This window comes from Apiospora marii, assembly GCF_038362585.1.
Source record: "Apiospora marii strain CBS 49790 chromosome Unknown utg000004l_segment0_segment0, whole genome shotgun sequence".
Taxonomy (NCBI): Eukaryota; Fungi; Ascomycota; class Sordariomycetes; order Amphisphaeriales; family Apiosporaceae; genus Apiospora; species Apiospora marii.
The window spans coordinates 3,125,269-3,142,274 of record NW_027117375.1 but is presented as its reverse complement, the minus strand read 5'-3'; the positions used below and the strand labels follow the sequence as shown (position 1 = coordinate 3,142,274).

The window sequence follows — 17,006 nt, the reverse complement described above, 5'->3', positions numbered from 1 at the left end:
TGGGACTCGTGCTGACAAAGCCGGATATCTTCCTTCAAACGCCTAGGCCCATTTTGCCTTCCAGATGTAACCTCAAATCAGACCCTATTTTTAGAACTCCCCTTGATGCTGCCGAAAACGCCAGTGCCAATAATAACAATGCAAATACCAGACGGGAAAAGCGTGCCGATTGGGGGGAATGCGGGCACTTTAGTCATCCCGCCCATCCTCGTCATCGGTTGCCGTATCTTCATCGATCTCTTCCTCGACTAATTCTTCCTCCTCGTCACTATCCTCCTCCTCATCAGGATTCAATCCGGGGATGTTCCGCCACGGTAGATAGTCCCCTTCAACCCAATGCTTGCTCGTTGGCAGTTGGTAGGGGTCAAAGGGGAAGTACGAGTCGAGCTGCTGCCAGCTCTCGTCGTTCAGGTCTAGCCCCGATTCTCGCAGCGCGCCACCGTTCGCATAAGCAGTAGAGACGAACTGTGACAACCGCAGACGCTTGTTGGACTCGATCAGCGGATAGACGTACATAAAGCGCATACGGTGAGCCAGGGGAGCAAACTGCTCAACGATAGCTGGCGAGCAGACCTTGAGTGGGTTGAGCTTGGAGTAGATGTTGCGTCGAAGAACTTCCTTCACTTCTGGTATCCACGTGATGTCCTGGTCCAGGTAAGACGACAGCTCATCCTCATCAACGTCTTCAGGGACCTCCTGGATGAGATCTCTCCAGCGGAAGCAGAATATGTACATCAAGGCTTGCGTCAGGGAATAGAAAGGCGCGTAACGTCTGACATCGGGGCCTCGGCAGTTGACTTCGTAGGTCGCACGCATCTTATCCAGGTGATGGCCCAGCACTTCAAACACCAAGCGTACATGCTTGCCGGGCACCATGGCACCACGAGCTACAAAGCTGGCAAGGTAAGCCGAAGCCGCCTGACGCAGGACAAGTGGTCGGTTGGACTCAAAGGCAGTATTGATCAATGTACCGCAGAACAAGTCCAGCAGCGTTTCGGACTGCTGTGCAAAGTGGAACACCAGGAACTGGGTGTGGCGGGATTTGTATGCAGGGAGGATAATGTGGGAGAATTCGTTGAGCAGCATCTCGAATGTTGCCAACGCCTCGGCCGAGTCGGGGTCTTCGAAGTACGGAGTGTAGAGCTTGAACAGCCTGTCCAGAGTCACGTCGAGTTTTTCAATGCTTTCCTTGACGGACTTGATCTGGTTGAATTCGTCTTCCTCATCGTCGTCGCTGTCCACCGACTCTGCATCACTCTCTTCGTCTTCGTCATCAGCGGCGAGCTCCCCGTTGGCCTGGGCCGAGCGAAGAGCCATCAGCACCATGGCAGTAAGCCTGTCGTCGAGATCGTCCATATCCATTTGCATCTTCACATCGATATGCACCAGACGGTTGGTGATTAGGTCGGTGATATCCGTCTGGAGTTGGGAGGCGTACTTGCGCAAACGCAACAGGTTGTCGACGTAAGCCAAGTGAACGCGGCTTGAGTTATCATGATACGGAAACTTGCTGACAATGACCTGGCCCAAGACGACATTGGCGGCGGGGAAGACTCGCAGGAGGTAGCGCACGGCCTGGTGAAGTCGGTCTTGCATACGTTCCCGGGTGACGGTTGGGAAGCCAGGTACAGCCCAATCAGCAGGCCGCGAGTTGCTGAACTTGTCTACAAGCATCTCAAGGACAAGGTTGAGGTAGGAGCCTTGTGCGCTCACAAGGGCTCCCAGGAACTGGGTGTAGACGGTGGCAAACTGGTCATCACGGCCCAGCCACTGGCATCGGAGTACGCTCTTCACCAGTCCGGACGCCGACCTGCCGAGATGCGGCACAAAGCCTGTCAATGCAACCATGTAGCCCTTGAGTTCCTGACGTTGCTTCTCGGGTAGCTTATCCTCGTCCTCGTCGTCTTCGTCGGCATCATAGACTCGTTGTCGGCCGGCAACGGCTTCCTTGAGGATGTCGTAGTCTTCATCGTCTCCTTGTGCATGGCCGTCCAGTGCCTTCGAGATCTCCTTCTTGATCTCATCGACAGTTCTGGCGCCGACTTCGTGGATTTCGAGATTCATGTCGAACTCGACTCGTTGACGTTTGCGTGGGCTTTGGGGATGATCGGTACTGCTAGCATCGCTAGGGGGGTTGTCATCTTCGGACCCCTTCCTTTTTCCTAACAATGACGAAGTCGACTTGAGAATGGGCTTGAGCGGTGTAGTCGCAGCCTTTGCAGCCGACTTTGCAGCAGAGTGAGCCAGCTGGGTGGCGGTCGTGGTTGTGGCGACGGCAGACTGCATTTGGGCCAGGCAGCAAAGATGGCAGCGGAGTCTTTGTTTTGTATTGTCTCGTCTCGCCTCGTCTCGGCTCGAATCTCTCCTAAATGCTGGGTTCAGGACAGTGAAAATCGGCGTTCCAGGGGCAGCACATAGTTCGGCACACGTCTATAGAATTGACAGAACGATGGCTTCAATGGGCATAACACATGAGTCTTGATGGGCACGCGACTCGAGACGCAGAATGGGACTTAAAAAGTGTCGCTGGAGAAAGTCTTTGCCCAAAATTTTGTGTAATGGTGGACTCAAGGATTCGAGCATGACGGACAGCGTCTAAAGAAGGGTGGGGGTGGACCCTACGCCCCGCACAGACCCTTCAGACCCTCGCCTCAAGGAACTGCTCATCGGTTTTTTTTTTTTTTTTTTCTGGCTATGAGGTAAGCAACCAATGTCTAGGTACTTCAATATCAGAGATAAGGGACTGGATAATGACACTCATTGTGTCTTGATGCATCTAATCACTCATTGCACGGTTATACCATAGTCCAGGGCACAACAAGGCTAGATGCTAGGTATTGCTGGGTGTAGTTTGTGTTGTAAAAATGAGAATCAATTCAACAGGGGATAATAATGTATGAGACGATTGCAGTAGCTATGGACTTTTTTTTTTGTTTGCGTTGGCTGGATAGTGGTGGTATCAACGAGAACGCGATCCTCCAACCTCGAAGCGGTGCTGCCGAAGCTGTAGCCGAGCCCATGGCCTGCTACCAGGTCTCAACTTGATCCTCTCAACAAGTAAAACATTCGTAAAGGGGCAGTGTCCCGGGGAATCTACGAAACATGAACGAAACCCATAAAAGAAACCATTTGCTTTTCCCCCATGACCGCCACTTTGTCCACGAGGAATCTTAAAAGAATCCTTGCATCCACATTCATATACAAGTCCCGATTTCCCTGTACTTAACTCCGAGTCAAGGCGTGCATGTTTGTTTCCTCGAACCCAAATATCCCATCCCGTCTTCCTCCAACCCGTTACTTATACACACGTCGAAGACAAACTCCATCGTCTGTGATGGTCACCACGAACAACAAATTCTGCTACTCAGACATCGATGAGATGGAAACCCGGAAGAGGAGCCCGGCGCTAGGCGTGACGACTTAATAGGTGTCACCGGCCGCGCCGTTGTGCCCTCCTTGGCCGCCGTATAGGTAGTTTTCACCACCTTCAGCCAACCCCCCGGCCTCTCCACCTTGGAAGCCAGACGCCCCAGCCGCGGCACCGCCACCAGGGGCACTAGCTCCGTATCCCTGGCTGTTTGGTCTGGCTTGCTGGTTGTCACCACGATTTGACTGGGACTGCTAAGCATGGGTCAGTGATTAATCAACATGTGTAAGAAGGGAAGAAGCGGGCCAAGGTTTCCGGGGTTGCAGATATGCCAGTGGGTAGTAGTACGGGGGAATCCTACCTCTCGGTACTTAGATAGGTATATCTTCAGGGCCTCGGCATAGTTCTCAAATCCAAGAGACGTCATCGCAAATAGAATGTCTTCGCCGTTGACGGTTTTCCTCTTCTCCTGGTGGCATTTCTCAGAAGCTATTGATGGTCAGTACAGCAGCACCCGGTTTGAGCATTTTCCATCACGGGGACGCCATGCGCCTACCTTCGCTAGTGATGAAGCTGATGAATTCGCTCACACACTCCTGCATGCACTCTTTGGCTTCCTTGGCGATCTTGGCATTCTCGGGCAGAGCCATCTTCATAATGCGGGCGACTGGCGCAAAGTTTCGAATGTTAGCATCGTATATATCAAATTTGTCCAACCGGGAAGCGCCTTGCGCTTCGGGCGACTTGGACGACGAATCGTGAGACATGGGCGATCTGATTTGGAGCGCGCGCCTGGTTCTAGCCGCAGGGCCAATTGTGTGAGAAGCTAACGAAGCGATTCCACTCAAAGCTCGCGGCAGCTCGCAACTCGCAGCTCATCCACAGCGGCAGCTCTCCCTGGTCCAGAAGCCTCCAACTTGATTCGACTTGAGTGGATTCGAGACCTCACCACAGACGGGATGGGTTGGCGCGCACCGCGCGCGCACACAAATCAGATTAAAAGCAAGCAAAGACTTCACTCACCATTGGCTATAGGCAACCACCTATCCTGCTCCTTGACCTCGAACTCATAGCCGAGAGCGCTGGCGTGTGGGTCTTGAGGATCGTTCATTTGTGCTTCATCACCATCGGGTGACTGTACACCAGGCTCAACGTCCTTTGGAGGGGATTGGGGGGAATCCGACATATTTGGCTACCTGCAGCGGGTGGTAGCTTCTTGTAATTTTTCTTGGTCTGCCAACTCGCACAGTCGGTTACTAGGTCCCAACTAGGTTGAGAGATGATGTGTCCCTGCCTCTGACACGTTGCAGCTTGGGTCAATGGAGTAAGGTAGGGCTTACAAACTGCGCGCGGCTTAGCTGCAGCAAATTTTTTTCTGGTTCTGCGTCAAAGGGGCACGATGCCGGCTGCGGATCCCCCAGTCTACTACGATTACTGCGTTGAGACGTAGCTCGGCAACGACGTGACCTCACACTTCCCAGCCTGGCGCGGCAGCCCTGTCGCAAAGCTCAGGCTATGACGGTATGCCTTGGGATATGCAAAGTCGGTCTGCACCCTTTTCCTGGGTCTGTCTAGGGTCTTGGTCAGTCAAGGCAGCAGGCCGTGGTTGCAGGAGTGGGATGGTGGAGGCAGGAGAACGTGGACAGATGCAGCGAGGCGGGGTGTGTGTGTATTTGGTATGTGAGAATGCCGAGGGTTGCGTTACTGCGGGTCCTGATGTTCCTTTTGGAATCGAAGCCCAGTGGCTCTATCGCGCAGGCGTTCCGCAGAAACGATCGCCTGCCTGCAGGTTATGGTAGAAACTTACAGGGAGGCGTGTAGAGTGTACTTGGGCCGGGTTAGAGGGAAAACCAACGGCAGGGCCAAGAGGAAGGGCACTATGGAAAGCGACCCCTAGTTCACGGAAGCGACGTTGGCTATGGTGTATCTCTAGTACTGCAACGGTAGTGCTATACCGGGTGGTGTCTTGAGTGCACGCGTGAGGTTACACCGGTTTCGCGGGATATTGATTTTCAAACGGTTGCGCGAAAGGGTAGGCGGTGCTCGGAGCACGGCTGGGGTATGGAGGGTACGTTTGTCGGCAGTAAGTATAGCTCCTCCTAGTATCGCGACTTGTGGCGAAGCGGAAGCGATAGCTTGCGGGAGGTGCGGTCGCGTCAGAGTTTGGATGCTTTGAGGCGACGGGCAAGCTGGGCTTACTCGGTTGGGTATGGGCTCTCGTGGACTTGTTGGAGGGTCTGCGTTGTCCTCTGGCAAGACGGTGCGGTACAATTGAAGGTATCGATCAATTTTGATGCGCGTCGTCTACCAAGGATGGGTAGGTAGGTAGATTTGACTGGACGGATGCAAGGGCCTGAACAGAATGGGTGCGTCTTGATTAGATCAATTCCCATGGATATGTCAGGTCGCAAGTAGCAAATGAGCCCCGAGGACGAGATGGGAAAACGTGGGATGCAAACAAACTACTGTCTAACTTGAACTGGGCTTTGCGGGATGAGAAGGTGGATGGGGATTGGGTTTTGCGATTTGGAGGCAAGTTGACTTGACATACCACTAGTATGTATGGGAGGGTTCGTCTTAGGTAAGGCTAAAGAGAGTCTGGTACAAGTTGCCCAGGGAAGGGTCGCTAGATTGAGACCGAAGTAACGATATGGAATGGATACATGCATCGAACCAATTAACATACCTGGACTGGACTGGGCTGGGCTGGACGACCACCTTTTCCTTCGCGTTAAGGTATGGAAAGTATTGATGTATGTAGGTATGTAGGTGGTAGTAGGTGGCAGATACGGATGGACAAGCCGATAGGGTGCTTGTATTTGCCTGGACTGCTGCGTAGCGTGGGGTAGTTGCAGACAAAGAGGAACGGCTAGATGGGCAACGGGCTCCCGCTCTGATTTGATTGATAGCAAGCAGTGTTTGGATCTGGGAAACTAAAACAAGATCAGTGCAGTGACGACGAGTGGGAATGATTGCGGCGTTTTGATTGACGACTTTTTTGCGGTCAGAGAGCTGTAGCGCGGTTCGCAGTCTTCGCACCTCGTACCAAACAAGTCCCGCACCGTCAGGGTGGATACGACCGACGAGTAACTTGGTGTGATGGGCGGGAACCACACGGGATAGGGAATCAGGTAACCCAGCTAGGTTAAGAGCAGAGCAGTTACATGGGACGAACTTGGGTTGGTCTCTCCAGTCATGTACTTATCTCTACCTAGCGACAGTGCTGAGTGCACCACAAATACACACACAAAGGTAGCAGTTCAGGTTGTTGTTGGTGCCGCACCAGCCCTGCAAGCAAGCAAGCAAGCAAGCACCACAAGATGCTTCCAAGATAAATATAGTCTGGCACATTTATATACCACATATAGGTAGTCTCCAGGAGAAGGCTACGTTATGTATGGCCACACTGTTTGTTTTGTTTTGGGAAGATGGCCTATGAATTGCCTAGATTCTGGGGCCTCAACAGGAGCAGTGAGAGAAAAAACAAAAACAATAAAAATAAAAATAAAAATAAAAATAAAAAGAGCCTAGCATGGTTGGTGGCGGCGCTTACAGGTCCCCTCAATTCGGGTGATTCTGCATCGTGTGTTCTGACTTGACTTCAAGTAAGTACATACCTCTTACAAACTGACCTTCCCAGCTAAGACGGGTTTGCACGAGCCGAGCTGAGGCCTACTATGATTTCCACCACAGTCATCACACTCCTCCCCTCGTCACATCCATGCCATGTTTCAAGGTTCCCCTCATCCATCTTTGACAATACTCCATATAATCAATGGATAAAGCCGAGATACCCACCTCGATAGGTACATCTTGTGGCCAGAGTCTGATGCATGGAGATCTCGTCGCGATAATATCAACAATCATCTTATATCATTCCCACGTCAGAGCACACCACACCTCGTAATCATACATACTAAGTAGTAATAGTCCTGTCCGCAGGATTGATCCAAATCTATACATATTCGTCAGATACATACCTTCCAAATTTGAAACTCTTACCTTTTGCCAAGTCAGTCTGTCGGTCTCCATATCTTCCAACCTACCAGTCATCCATATTCCTTCCTTACCAGCAGTGGTAATGTGACTGGCGACTTATCCTTTCGACACCTGGGTTCCGCATTGTCCACATGCCACTTTTAGCCTGGGGTAACCCACGGGAAAGGAAGAACAAAAGATAAATCGGAATATTAGCGATCAATTATATCAACCCTAGACATTTGACACCACGAGACTCCCAGCAGCGGTGGATGAGGCGGTGAAGGCATTGCCTGACCAGGGTACTCACATGTTGTTAGTCTACACCCGCAGCGGTGTTACTCTCGTCTGCCTACATAGGTAGGCAAGGAAATCCTGTTCACTTGTTGCCTTTGCGGGACCGACTATGGTGTTCTTGCGTTTTTCTCGATCGTGGAGTCGCTACTTGACCGGGTGAGAATGGACCAAGCCGGTGTGAGCTGTGAGTGGGTGGGTTTCCGATCCATTGCTGATTTGACCATCCCCTCATACAGAAGCTGGTCGTTCCAAACTGGAAAGCTGCCTGGGTTCGCAACGACTGGCTAGAGAACCGTGTATGGGATGGGATAAGCCCGCATGTTTCGCCATAAGGCTGGGGGTAACGATACGCGAGGACATACACTGGTGCCGGCCAATAGGATATTATTAACACCATCCTTTTTTCTGATTGGCATATGCATTACCCGGCGCTTTGAATTGGTCACGTCGGGAGCAAGCGGCTATGGTCCACACGGTCTTGTGGCTCTTTGATTTGATGCTCAATCAATCGAGGGCGAAGGCGGTTACAGGGTTACTGCCTGTCTCTCTCTCGCGCGCTCTCTCTCTCTCTCTCTTTCATCGCAGGATATGTGATCTCGTGCTAGGTAACGGACCAGGACTCCTTGGTGGGCGTGAGAGGTGTAGGCTGTAAGTACCTAGCAACAGGGCCTGGTCCTCCTCCTCCTCATTAAGCCCTTGCATGCAGGAATCCCTGACTACGCTGGACACGCAGATACTCTACTTCCATGCGACCCGACTGCGTCCGACAGACCCGACCCCTCTACTCTGTCTGGTGCCCAATCGTTGATGGTGGTGTCGTTCGAACAACCACAGAAAACTCCCATTCGTTACTTGGCCAGGACAGAATGTCCCATATACCCCGTAGTCTTTCTCAGCTTCTCTAAGTGGAACTTGCGCTTGCGTTCTGGAAGGTCCCTTTTCAGCCAATTCATTTCCATCCCGAACCATCGGTTCGGCAAGCACGAGCGGCACCTCGATCGAGTATGGCGAAGCTACCGAAGCCATGGTGCTGCAAGCCCGATGTTTGGGCACAGCTGCATATGAACCGTCCCCATCGCACATAGCACTCTACAAGCGAAATGGTTCATGGCCATCTGAGATACGGGGCTATCAAGCCCGAGCCACAAGTGCAATATCCATAAGTGTGGTCATTACACCTTGCCGAGGTATGTATTAGTATGCAAGTACATACCAACTTCTGGGTATCCCACGGGACTGCGATTGATAGCTTTCGACGACGGAGTCTGACGGGAAAATCCATTTCAAAAGGCACACCCCACCCCCTCCACCTGCATGTCTCACCCTACAAGTGACAGCTTTCGGAATGGTTGTTGTCTGTACACGCAAAGACATGTAGAGTGCGGTTTTCGGGAGCCAGTGGTCTTTTCCGATTTTGTACCACACACAGCAGTATCAATCAAACATGGGTACACGTAGCATTCTGTCATGTATGCGTGTGTGTGTATAAGGTACAGAAGTCGACAAGCAAAGCCGATATTTCTGTTCATGGCATGTTTTGCCGAAGCATGTACTACCCAAAATGCAATGGATATCATCTCCAAAGACCAAAAAGAAAGCCTGAACATGATTTTGAGAATGATTGGCATAGGAGTGCGTGATTAGCTGCCTTGTATAGACAGCCGATTTGTGGCCACTTGACAAAGCCACAGTTCGTACAGCGGCGAATAACCCAATGATCGACTCAGCAGCACCTCTCAAACGTTGACAGCCTTGGGCGAGCATATCGTTGGGCATTGGGACGCCCTTGACGCCGAACAAGCCTTGGCACAAATGCATAACGCTACTTGGACAACGCATCACCACCACCACCACCACCACTACAACTTTTGCATCGCCATACATTGCTGACCTGAAACTATGTATAGTTGGTATTGCCCATTATTGCCCCTCTCAGGGCGGGCGCAACGTGCTAGATCTCGATTGCGATTCCAAGACCCGCAAGCCATCCATATCATGCAGATTGATCAGACAAGCCTGCCTAGCTTCAACAGGGCCACGACGCCGGAAGGTGTTTGAACCATGCAGACCCTAGAAATACCGTCTATAGCACCCCGAGGAGTTGCTTGGTAGCAATGTGCGTTGGCGCCTAGAGATGTATACCATCGGCAGGGGCATCTCAGTTCTGCACAACCTGGACGTTGTTTTTCTTCTGTTGTAGCAGTGACGTTAGCCTGATTGCATCATATCATGACAGCCCAGATCAGACCATCTCAAGTCTCGTAAAGACCGAGTATTGTGGTCCCCGAAGTTGGGCAAGACGGTGACGTACCTTCCACTTCTCCAAGTCGTCTTGTTTCGTTTTGTACTGCTTGACCAACTCATCCAGAACCTGCTTGAGGCCCTCTGCATTCGTTTTCAGTGCAGGAACGACATCTTGTACTGTTCGTTCGACCAAGACCCCATTGATCATGCGAAAACACTTGCGGTCTTGAGGCAATGGGGTGAGCGTCTCAAGTACTAACCTGTCGGCATGTCAACATTGCAAACTTTCCTGGCAATGCAAAGTGTCAAGACATCTGGTAAGCAGATGGAAGCCATCCCCGAGCCGTGCGTTGAAGACCCCATATCGTCATGGCGGTATATGGAGGGAGAATGCTGACCGACAAGTTCTCTCATATCCTAGTCCCGGACGAGAAAGGGGAGGAGGCGAGGGGAGCTTGGCGGCAAACGGAAAAGAAAAGACAGTACGCACTTGTGCTCCTCTGCTTCTTGCTCAACATCGCCGATTTTTTGTGCGAGTTGCTGCAGGGCATTTTTGTAGTTGCCGTACTGCGTTTGAAGTTCTGAGATATCGTTGTGAGCCAAGGCGGTTCTGCACGCAGGGATAGCTGACGATACACTTACGCTGCTGCTGCTTCGGCGACGGGCCTTTGGACGCCATGTTGCTTGAATGCCAGGAAATAGTTTCTGGATCCTTCCTCTCTGTTGTGTGAACACTATTTGTGTGTCTGGCAGCCTGGTGAAGAGAAATGTAGTCGGCGACTTCGACTTGCCCAGTCTTCCAAAGCGGGCTGTTTCTAACGGACCTTGCCTTAGGTAATCCTGATGTGCGTCCATCCAAAAGCCAATGGTTGTGGTGGAGTGGCCGGGTCCGGAGTGGAGTGGACTCTGTGGTCTGAGCTTTTCCTCCATCGAAAAGTCCCTGGAGAAGGTCGGTCGCTAAGGTTGCTTTCCGAGCCGACGATCGCTTTCGACCGACCGAGGAATTTACCGTTGCATCCCTTCGCAATCGCAATAATAACAGCCTAGGACTCTCCCGTTGTTACACGACGAAGCTACTCATAATGCATCCCCATCTGCACACCAAGGACAATACTGGTAAGCCCGCGATCGCTCCTCCAAAGTTCGATCCGAACGTCTCTCTAACCCGAACCTCTACCCGCCCGCAGCGTGCGAGGAGATCATGACCGCCCTTGACGAATGTCATGCACGTGGCTTCCTGTGGAAGTCATTAGGGATGTGCAGCGACACGAAGCATCAAGTCAACATGTGCCTGCGCGCCGAGCGCCTCAAAAGAACAGCCACGAATCGCGAGGTCGCCAAGGCCAAGCGCGAGAAAATCCAGCAAGCCTGGAAAGACATTGACGAGAACACATAGAAGACATATCCGACATGTATGATGTAACAAAGAGACGGTGTACTGCTATAATGGAATCGGCGCAGCATAGCTTGCGGTTTTAGTCACGGGCAAAGCATTGAAAGGAGTTTGGCTGCAGGGGTTTTGACTCCTATTCACGGCTGGCCAGAGGAACCCTCAGGGTGTTTAAGTGTTTTACAAAAAGAAACCCATCTCACGACTTTTCCGTCTCCGACATGAGTGGCTACTGATCTGAGACCGTGCTTGCGCCATTCCTCTACAAAGTCTTCCTCCACGCGTCACCGAACATGAACAAGCCAAAGAGGGAGATCAGACTGAGGATGCTCGGAACGGGCTTCCCACTGCGAAGTGCTCGTGGGATGGAGGAGCCGCCCAGAACAACCGAAGCGAGCAGGGCGAGCTCGACGCCGTAGGGCTGGCGGTTCTGCAGTCGAAAGCCGCCCAGGCCATCTAGAGACATCGGGTATTAGCAGAGATACAACATTTTGGGGCCATAGGATACAAAAACACATACAGAGAAGTCCAACGGTGCATCCGGCGGCAATTGAGGGGACGGAACCAGTCCGCACGTAGCCCATGGTACCGCCACCGGCAGTCAGGGCGCCCAGGACGTAAGCGATGTTGTCGAGACTCTGTTACTTGTTAGTCTCATCCCCAAAAGAGGGCGTCCTCTCCGATATTGTACATACCATTTTGATTGGTTTACAATTGAATCGATATGAACAGATAATTGCTTGATTCGATATTGTAGGTCGATATGTGAAGTATTGAGCCTTGTAAACGGACACGGCGGAGCTATGCCCGAGGGACAGGGAGCTTCTGTGTCGGACATTGTCATTGACCTCATCAGAACGCCGAGGTGTGGCTTGAACATCGGTTATCCATGTAACCTGTGCAATTAAGTTGCTGCCATCAAACTGCATCTAACCAAACACGATCCAATACATTCAATTGGCCTAATTCCCATGCGATTCAATTCCTTGTCTAAATTCAATTGCAATTGCTTGATTTTTTTTAATGGTATTCTGCATGCTCAGAGGTAAAGATCCGCTCAGTACCATACGTGTACCAACGTCCCGAGCTGCTGTCATCAGATATCGGGATTAGTCAGTCGGCTGAGATACCCCACACAAGCACTAGCCACAGATCCATAGGGCCCGAGCTAGCACCTCATTGGCCCATGTCATTGAAGCTTCGTGTCCCTTAAACGGGACAGCTCCAAATAGGTAGATCACCACCATAGATTGATCCAACCGGCACTTAGACGACAACCGAAGAAGACCAATCCTGACCGACCACCTGCGCGGCCAATTCCCAACCGCCCCGAGAAACGAATCGAGCTCGCCGGTTTCTCAACCCCTTCTAATTGCCCGCACCGTCAATTCGCCCGCAAAACCACACAATGGCTCCCAAGAAATCCCAAGCCAACGCCGCGCCCGTCGTGACGACGGGCACTACGACGACCACCGTGCCCGCCGTCTCAACGCCGGCCAAGAAGCCCTCGTCGGACGCCTGGAGCAACGTGGCCTCGAACATCCTGAGCCACTACCAGAAGACGACGCCACAGCGCACGAAGCTGATCGACCTCTTCATGGCCTTCCTCGTCCTCGTCGGTGGCCTGCAGTTTGTATACTGCGTAGTGGCCGGCAACTATGTACGTCGCTGCTCCTCTCTGCCCTCTATTGGCTGTCGCATTTTTATATAATAACAATGCGGTGCTGTATGGGGAGGTGGATAGAACGAAGAGAAGGCATGACATGAAATGCTAACACGCACGGTTTCCGTAGCCTTTCAACGCTTTCCTCTCCGGCTTCTCCGCCACGGTTGGCCAATTCGTTCTCACAGGTACGTGGCCCCCATACCCTTATGCTATTATTTCGGCAAGGGGCTGACCTCGGCGATGTTTGTAGCTTCCCTTCGCATCCAGACGACAGAGGCCAACAAGGCCGACTTTCCGTCTGTTTCTCCAGAGAGAGCATTCGCAGACTATGTTGTTGGCAGTTTGATTCTGCACTTCTTCTGCGTGAACTTCATAAACTAAGCGAAAGAACCGGGGAGAGGGTTTGGCTACGAGATAAGAGGGCCTTGCAGCGGACAGCCAAGGTGAGGGCTGAAACACCATGCATGATGCATGGTACATGAACACAAAAGTACGATGGCATCACACAGCACGCCCCTTGTACAGTATAGCAGAAGAAGATAGCAATTGCTACTTTGGCACGTTCAGCGTTCGCCCATGACATAAGAAGCAACTAGAGCCAGAACAATGGATCAATGAATAACAAGCCTGCTATGGTTCTCTATGGGATGTCACTCCGTGTAACCGCATAATGTGGTATCTCTGTTCGCACACTCGCAGGTTTAGTCAGGCGAGACAAGCACCTAGTCAATATCCGCACCTTCTTCCTTCTCGGGTTCCGGTGCTGGCGTTGCAGCTTTCGGTGGTCCTCCCTTGGGTGGAGGCGGAACCCCTCCCGCTTTAGGTGGCGGCGGCGGGGGAGTATTTGACATTTTGCTGCTGATGACACCGTCCAGCTCCCTGCTCTTCTTCTCCTGCTCTTCGAAGTAATCGTCCATCATCCGGTTCGGACTGGGTCCGTGCTTGTCTTTCCGTCTAGCACCTCGTGACGCCATGGGCGGCGCATTGCCCATAGGAGGCGGCGGTTGCTCAGCAGGTACTAAGAAGTCGGACGGCGGCGCCCTTGCGACTGTGCGGCAGGTATGAACGTGCTATTGGGGTCCAAGGGAGCGCCTCCTGGAGCCCCGCCACCGAAGGTCATGAACTCTCCGGCCGGGCCGTTATCGCCGCCATCGAACATGGTTTCGCCGGGCGCGTTGACCGGTTCATCCAGCGGCGCGGGAAGGCGGTGCAGGGCGCCATAACCCAGCACGCATCCCAGCGCACCTTCGCCACCCCAGTCCCGAGAGGGCACGATGGAGACCTCGCGCGTCACGTTGTACTCGTTGTTGTAAACCCATAGCTTGAGTGGCCGACCAATGTAGTCTTCAACCAGCTCGCCCAGACCACTTTCGCCGTGTAATACTCCGTCGGGCGTGCCTAGGATGTAGTCGCTGTAGGGCAAGAGACCGGCGAGGTCGGCCGGGGAGTTTGCGGGGACATCAAGGACATGCCAGATGTTGGATGCCGTTGCCAGCGGGGTGTATTGGAGGGCGATGCCCAGCGAGGGGTTGTCGGCAGGTACTGGGAGGTGGAGGACGCGCGTGCGTTGTCCCTATGGACGAACAGGTTAGTCGTCAATTGGATTACCAGGGCCATTAATATAGACCGAGCTTACCTTTGCGCTCCAGAGACCCAGCGCTACCGAGCCACCAGCGCAGTTGCGAACCTCCTGGGCGAAGAGCATGGGGTCTGGGTTATCCTAGATTCGAAGAATTAGCCATGGTCCGGGGTCCGTACTGCAGATTGCATAGTTGACCTACGATGACTCTGCCATTTATGCCAACGATGAAGTCGAACCATGGCTCAATGCTCAAGTCCGAGTTGGGATTGCGCAGCACCTGAAAGCCGAAGCCGCCCTGCTGGTCCCTCCGCGGCTGAGGATCGCCGTCTAAGCGGGATATGAAGCGATTGAGCGCGTTAAACATGTTTGCATGCGCCTATATCTGGACCGTTGTACCAATAGCGCAACTCCGGATCTCTGCCTGGGCTTAGAAAAATGAAGAGCGTATGAGTATCGTGAGTTTATCTGGAATGGAATGATGTAAGAGTTGCCAGATCCTGATAGCTGTCACTTTGCTTCCTGCCGTTCCAAGATCAGCCTTACCAATGGGCCCAAGCTCCCGATGCTCTAAACTGAGTACCTGTATCAAATGTGGGTCTGGTATTCAGTTGCAGAAAGATGCGACAGAGAGCCTCGGATTTCACAATTGGTCCCTTTTGATGCGTTCGGGTTTCGAGACTTGTATTAGGCTTCATTGGAATACAGGATCTCTTGGTTTTTATTGAATGGCTCTTGATTCAACTCCAGAGACGCGAGGTGGTGTCATGACACCCGCGCCATCATCCGCCGCCATGGAGCCCAAATTCAAGCGCGCAAAGAAGCTCCCCCTGATAGACGAGTGTCACCACTGGACCAAGATCGGCGAAGTCCCTTGGGACCTACAAAAGTGAGTTTACCTGGGGACGGTAACAGCCATGCCGCCCGTCGTCCCCTGTTTTCGGCAGAAGTATCTTATATAAGACAAATCTCTGTAGGTACTGGCAGCAGCGCTACACCATCTTCCCCTTTTACGACTCCGGGATCCGCCTGACCAACGATGCCTGGTTCGGCGTGACGCCCGAGACCATCGCCACGCGCATCGCGCAGGACATGGGCCAGATCATCTCGTCGGACAAGACGACGTTGGTCGACTTGTTCGCCGGCGTGGGCGCCAACACCATCGCCTTTGCCCAGTCGGGCATCTGGGAGCGCATCATCGCCGTGGAGCGCGACGCCGCCACCCTGGCCTGCGCCCAGCACAACGCGGAGTTGTACGAGGTGGACCAGTACATCGAGTGGGTGCATGGCGACAGCTTTGAGGTCTTGAAATATCTGACTACGCCATCATCATCTACCGCGGAACAGGGTGAAGAAGCTACTTCGGCCATTACGTCGCCGGAGCCGGCGTCCAAAAAGAAGAAGAAGGGCACCTTCGACGACACCCTCAAGAAGGTCGACGTGTCAAAGACCGCCCTGTTCGGCTCGCCGCCCTGGGGCGGGCCGGGCTACACTACGGATGCCATCTTTGATCTGAGCGGCATGGAACCCTACAACCTCGCCACGATGCATGCGGCATACCGGAAAATGGACCATGCGTTATTCCTGCCACGGACGAGCGACCTTCGACAAGTCGCCAGGCTGGTACCCGCAAATGGGCCCAAGATTGAGGTGGTCCAGTACTGTCTGAAGGGAGCAAGTAAGGCCATGGTCACGTATATACCGGCGCAAGACGAAACCGTCGCGACGACTTCTGGGCAAGAAGGTAATGCGGACAAAGAGCAGACCGTGATCACGAGAGAGACGGAGGTCGATGATGGTAGTAACAAGAATCACGCCGACGAAACACATGAGCTAATATCGGAGAAGGCACAGAGGCCACACGCCGATAAAACAACGGAGACGCAGAGCACGGATGAGGTACCGGCGGCGCATTTCACATCAGCGCAAGAGCATGAAGCGCCTGTGGTGGATGGTAATCGGGACGAGATGCAAATCCAGTCAGTGACCGAGAACGAGGATGGTAAGCAACATAACACGCTTGGTGGCGAAATGCAAAAGAACCAAGTCGAAGAGGCGGAGGTGGTCGACAACCAGAACGAGGAGCTAAGCCGCGAACAGAATCACAAACACCCTGAGGATACGGACGGCGAGCAGGGTAGGAAGATGGAAGAGAGGGACACAAGTGGAGAAGACAAGGGGGCCGCGAACGGTGACAAGGAACCAAAGCTGACTGGATCCACCGAGGAAGAGGAAGATGAGGATACATTGATAGAGAAGCAGCTCGAGGAACAGTTCGAAAGGTATAGCGAGAAGATGGATCAATGGAGTCGCCAATAAGTGTAATTAATACCCCTGTTCCGTAGTATAATCAAGTCTATCGGTTCTAGAACCGGCAAAACCCACAAGGATATCGTCTGGTTTGAATATCGTTATCATTGCTCTTGACCAAACTGCCAACAAGACGTCGATCGCTACCTGATGTCTACAAGACGCAAGCACCGTC

At 52.7% G+C, this 17,006-nt stretch overlaps 8 protein-coding genes across 8 annotated transcripts; 3 read left to right on the top strand and 5 right to left on the bottom strand.

Annotated features, from left to right (window-relative positions):
* Nucleotides 1-189: 189 nt before the first annotated feature.
* Nucleotides 190-2,286, bottom strand: PG985_006928 (RNA polymerase I specific transcription initiation factor RRN3 superfamily; the record flags this gene model as incomplete). Its single annotated transcript, XM_066826697.1, has 1 exon — nt 190-2,286. The coding sequence occupies one exon, from the start codon at nt 2,284-2,286 to the stop codon at nt 190-192; it is 2,097 nt and encodes a 698-aa protein (XP_066686304.1).
* A 1,134-nt stretch (nt 2,287-3,420) lies between these two features.
* PG985_006927 (nuclear transcription factor Y subunit B-3) lies at nt 3,421-4,553 on the bottom strand (the record flags this gene model as incomplete). Its single annotated transcript, XM_066826696.1, has 4 exons — nt 3,421-3,621; nt 3,729-3,856; nt 3,924-4,193; nt 4,391-4,553. The coding sequence occupies 4 exons, from the start codon at nt 4,551-4,553 to the stop codon at nt 3,421-3,423; spliced, it is 762 nt and encodes a 253-aa protein (XP_066686303.1).
* Nucleotides 4,554-9,884: 5,331 nt separating this feature from the next.
* PG985_006926 (prefoldin subunit 2) lies at nt 9,885-10,565 on the bottom strand (the record flags this gene model as incomplete). Its single annotated transcript, XM_066826695.1, has 3 exons — nt 9,885-10,146; nt 10,377-10,467; nt 10,529-10,565. The coding sequence occupies 3 exons, from the start codon at nt 10,563-10,565 to the stop codon at nt 9,885-9,887; spliced, it is 390 nt and encodes a 129-aa protein (XP_066686302.1).
* A 403-nt stretch (nt 10,566-10,968) lies between these two features.
* On the top strand, nt 10,969-11,282 carry PG985_006925 (cytochrome c oxidase biogenesis protein Cmc1-like protein; the record flags this gene model as incomplete). The annotated part of the gene is made up of 2 exons (XM_066826694.1): nt 10,969-11,002; nt 11,074-11,282. 2 exons carry the CDS (start codon nt 10,969-10,971, stop codon nt 11,280-11,282), a joined length of 243 nt encoding a protein of 80 aa, XP_066686301.1.
* Nucleotides 11,283-11,538: 256 nt separating this feature from the next.
* PG985_006924 (uncharacterized protein) lies at nt 11,539-11,974 on the bottom strand (the record flags this gene model as incomplete). The annotated part of the gene is made up of 3 exons (XM_066826693.1): nt 11,539-11,732; nt 11,797-11,914; nt 11,972-11,974. 3 exons carry the CDS (start codon nt 11,972-11,974, stop codon nt 11,539-11,541), a joined length of 315 nt encoding a protein of 104 aa, XP_066686300.1.
* Nucleotides 11,975-12,684: 710 nt separating this feature from the next.
* On the top strand, nt 12,685-13,323 carry PG985_006923 (Dolichyl-diphosphooligosaccharide--protein glycosyltransferase subunit dad1; the record flags this gene model as incomplete). Its single annotated transcript, XM_066826692.1, has 3 exons — nt 12,685-12,936; nt 13,070-13,127; nt 13,193-13,323. 3 exons carry the CDS (start codon nt 12,685-12,687, stop codon nt 13,321-13,323), a joined length of 441 nt encoding a protein of 146 aa, XP_066686299.1.
* Nucleotides 13,324-13,664: 341 nt separating this feature from the next.
* Nucleotides 13,665-14,888, bottom strand: PG985_006922 (GRASP55/65 PDZ-like domain-containing protein; the record flags this gene model as incomplete). Its single annotated transcript, XM_066826691.1, has 4 exons — nt 13,665-13,983; nt 14,010-14,515; nt 14,579-14,662; nt 14,724-14,888. 4 exons carry the CDS (start codon nt 14,886-14,888, stop codon nt 13,665-13,667), a joined length of 1,074 nt encoding a protein of 357 aa, XP_066686298.1.
* Nucleotides 14,889-15,315: 427 nt separating this feature from the next.
* PG985_006921 (RNA cap guanine-N2 methyltransferase) lies at nt 15,316-16,840 on the top strand (the record flags this gene model as incomplete). Its single annotated transcript, XM_066826690.1, has 2 exons — nt 15,316-15,410; nt 15,499-16,840. 2 exons carry the CDS (start codon nt 15,316-15,318, stop codon nt 16,838-16,840), a joined length of 1,437 nt encoding a protein of 478 aa, XP_066686297.1.
* Between the last annotated feature and the right edge of the window lie 166 nt (nt 16,841-17,006).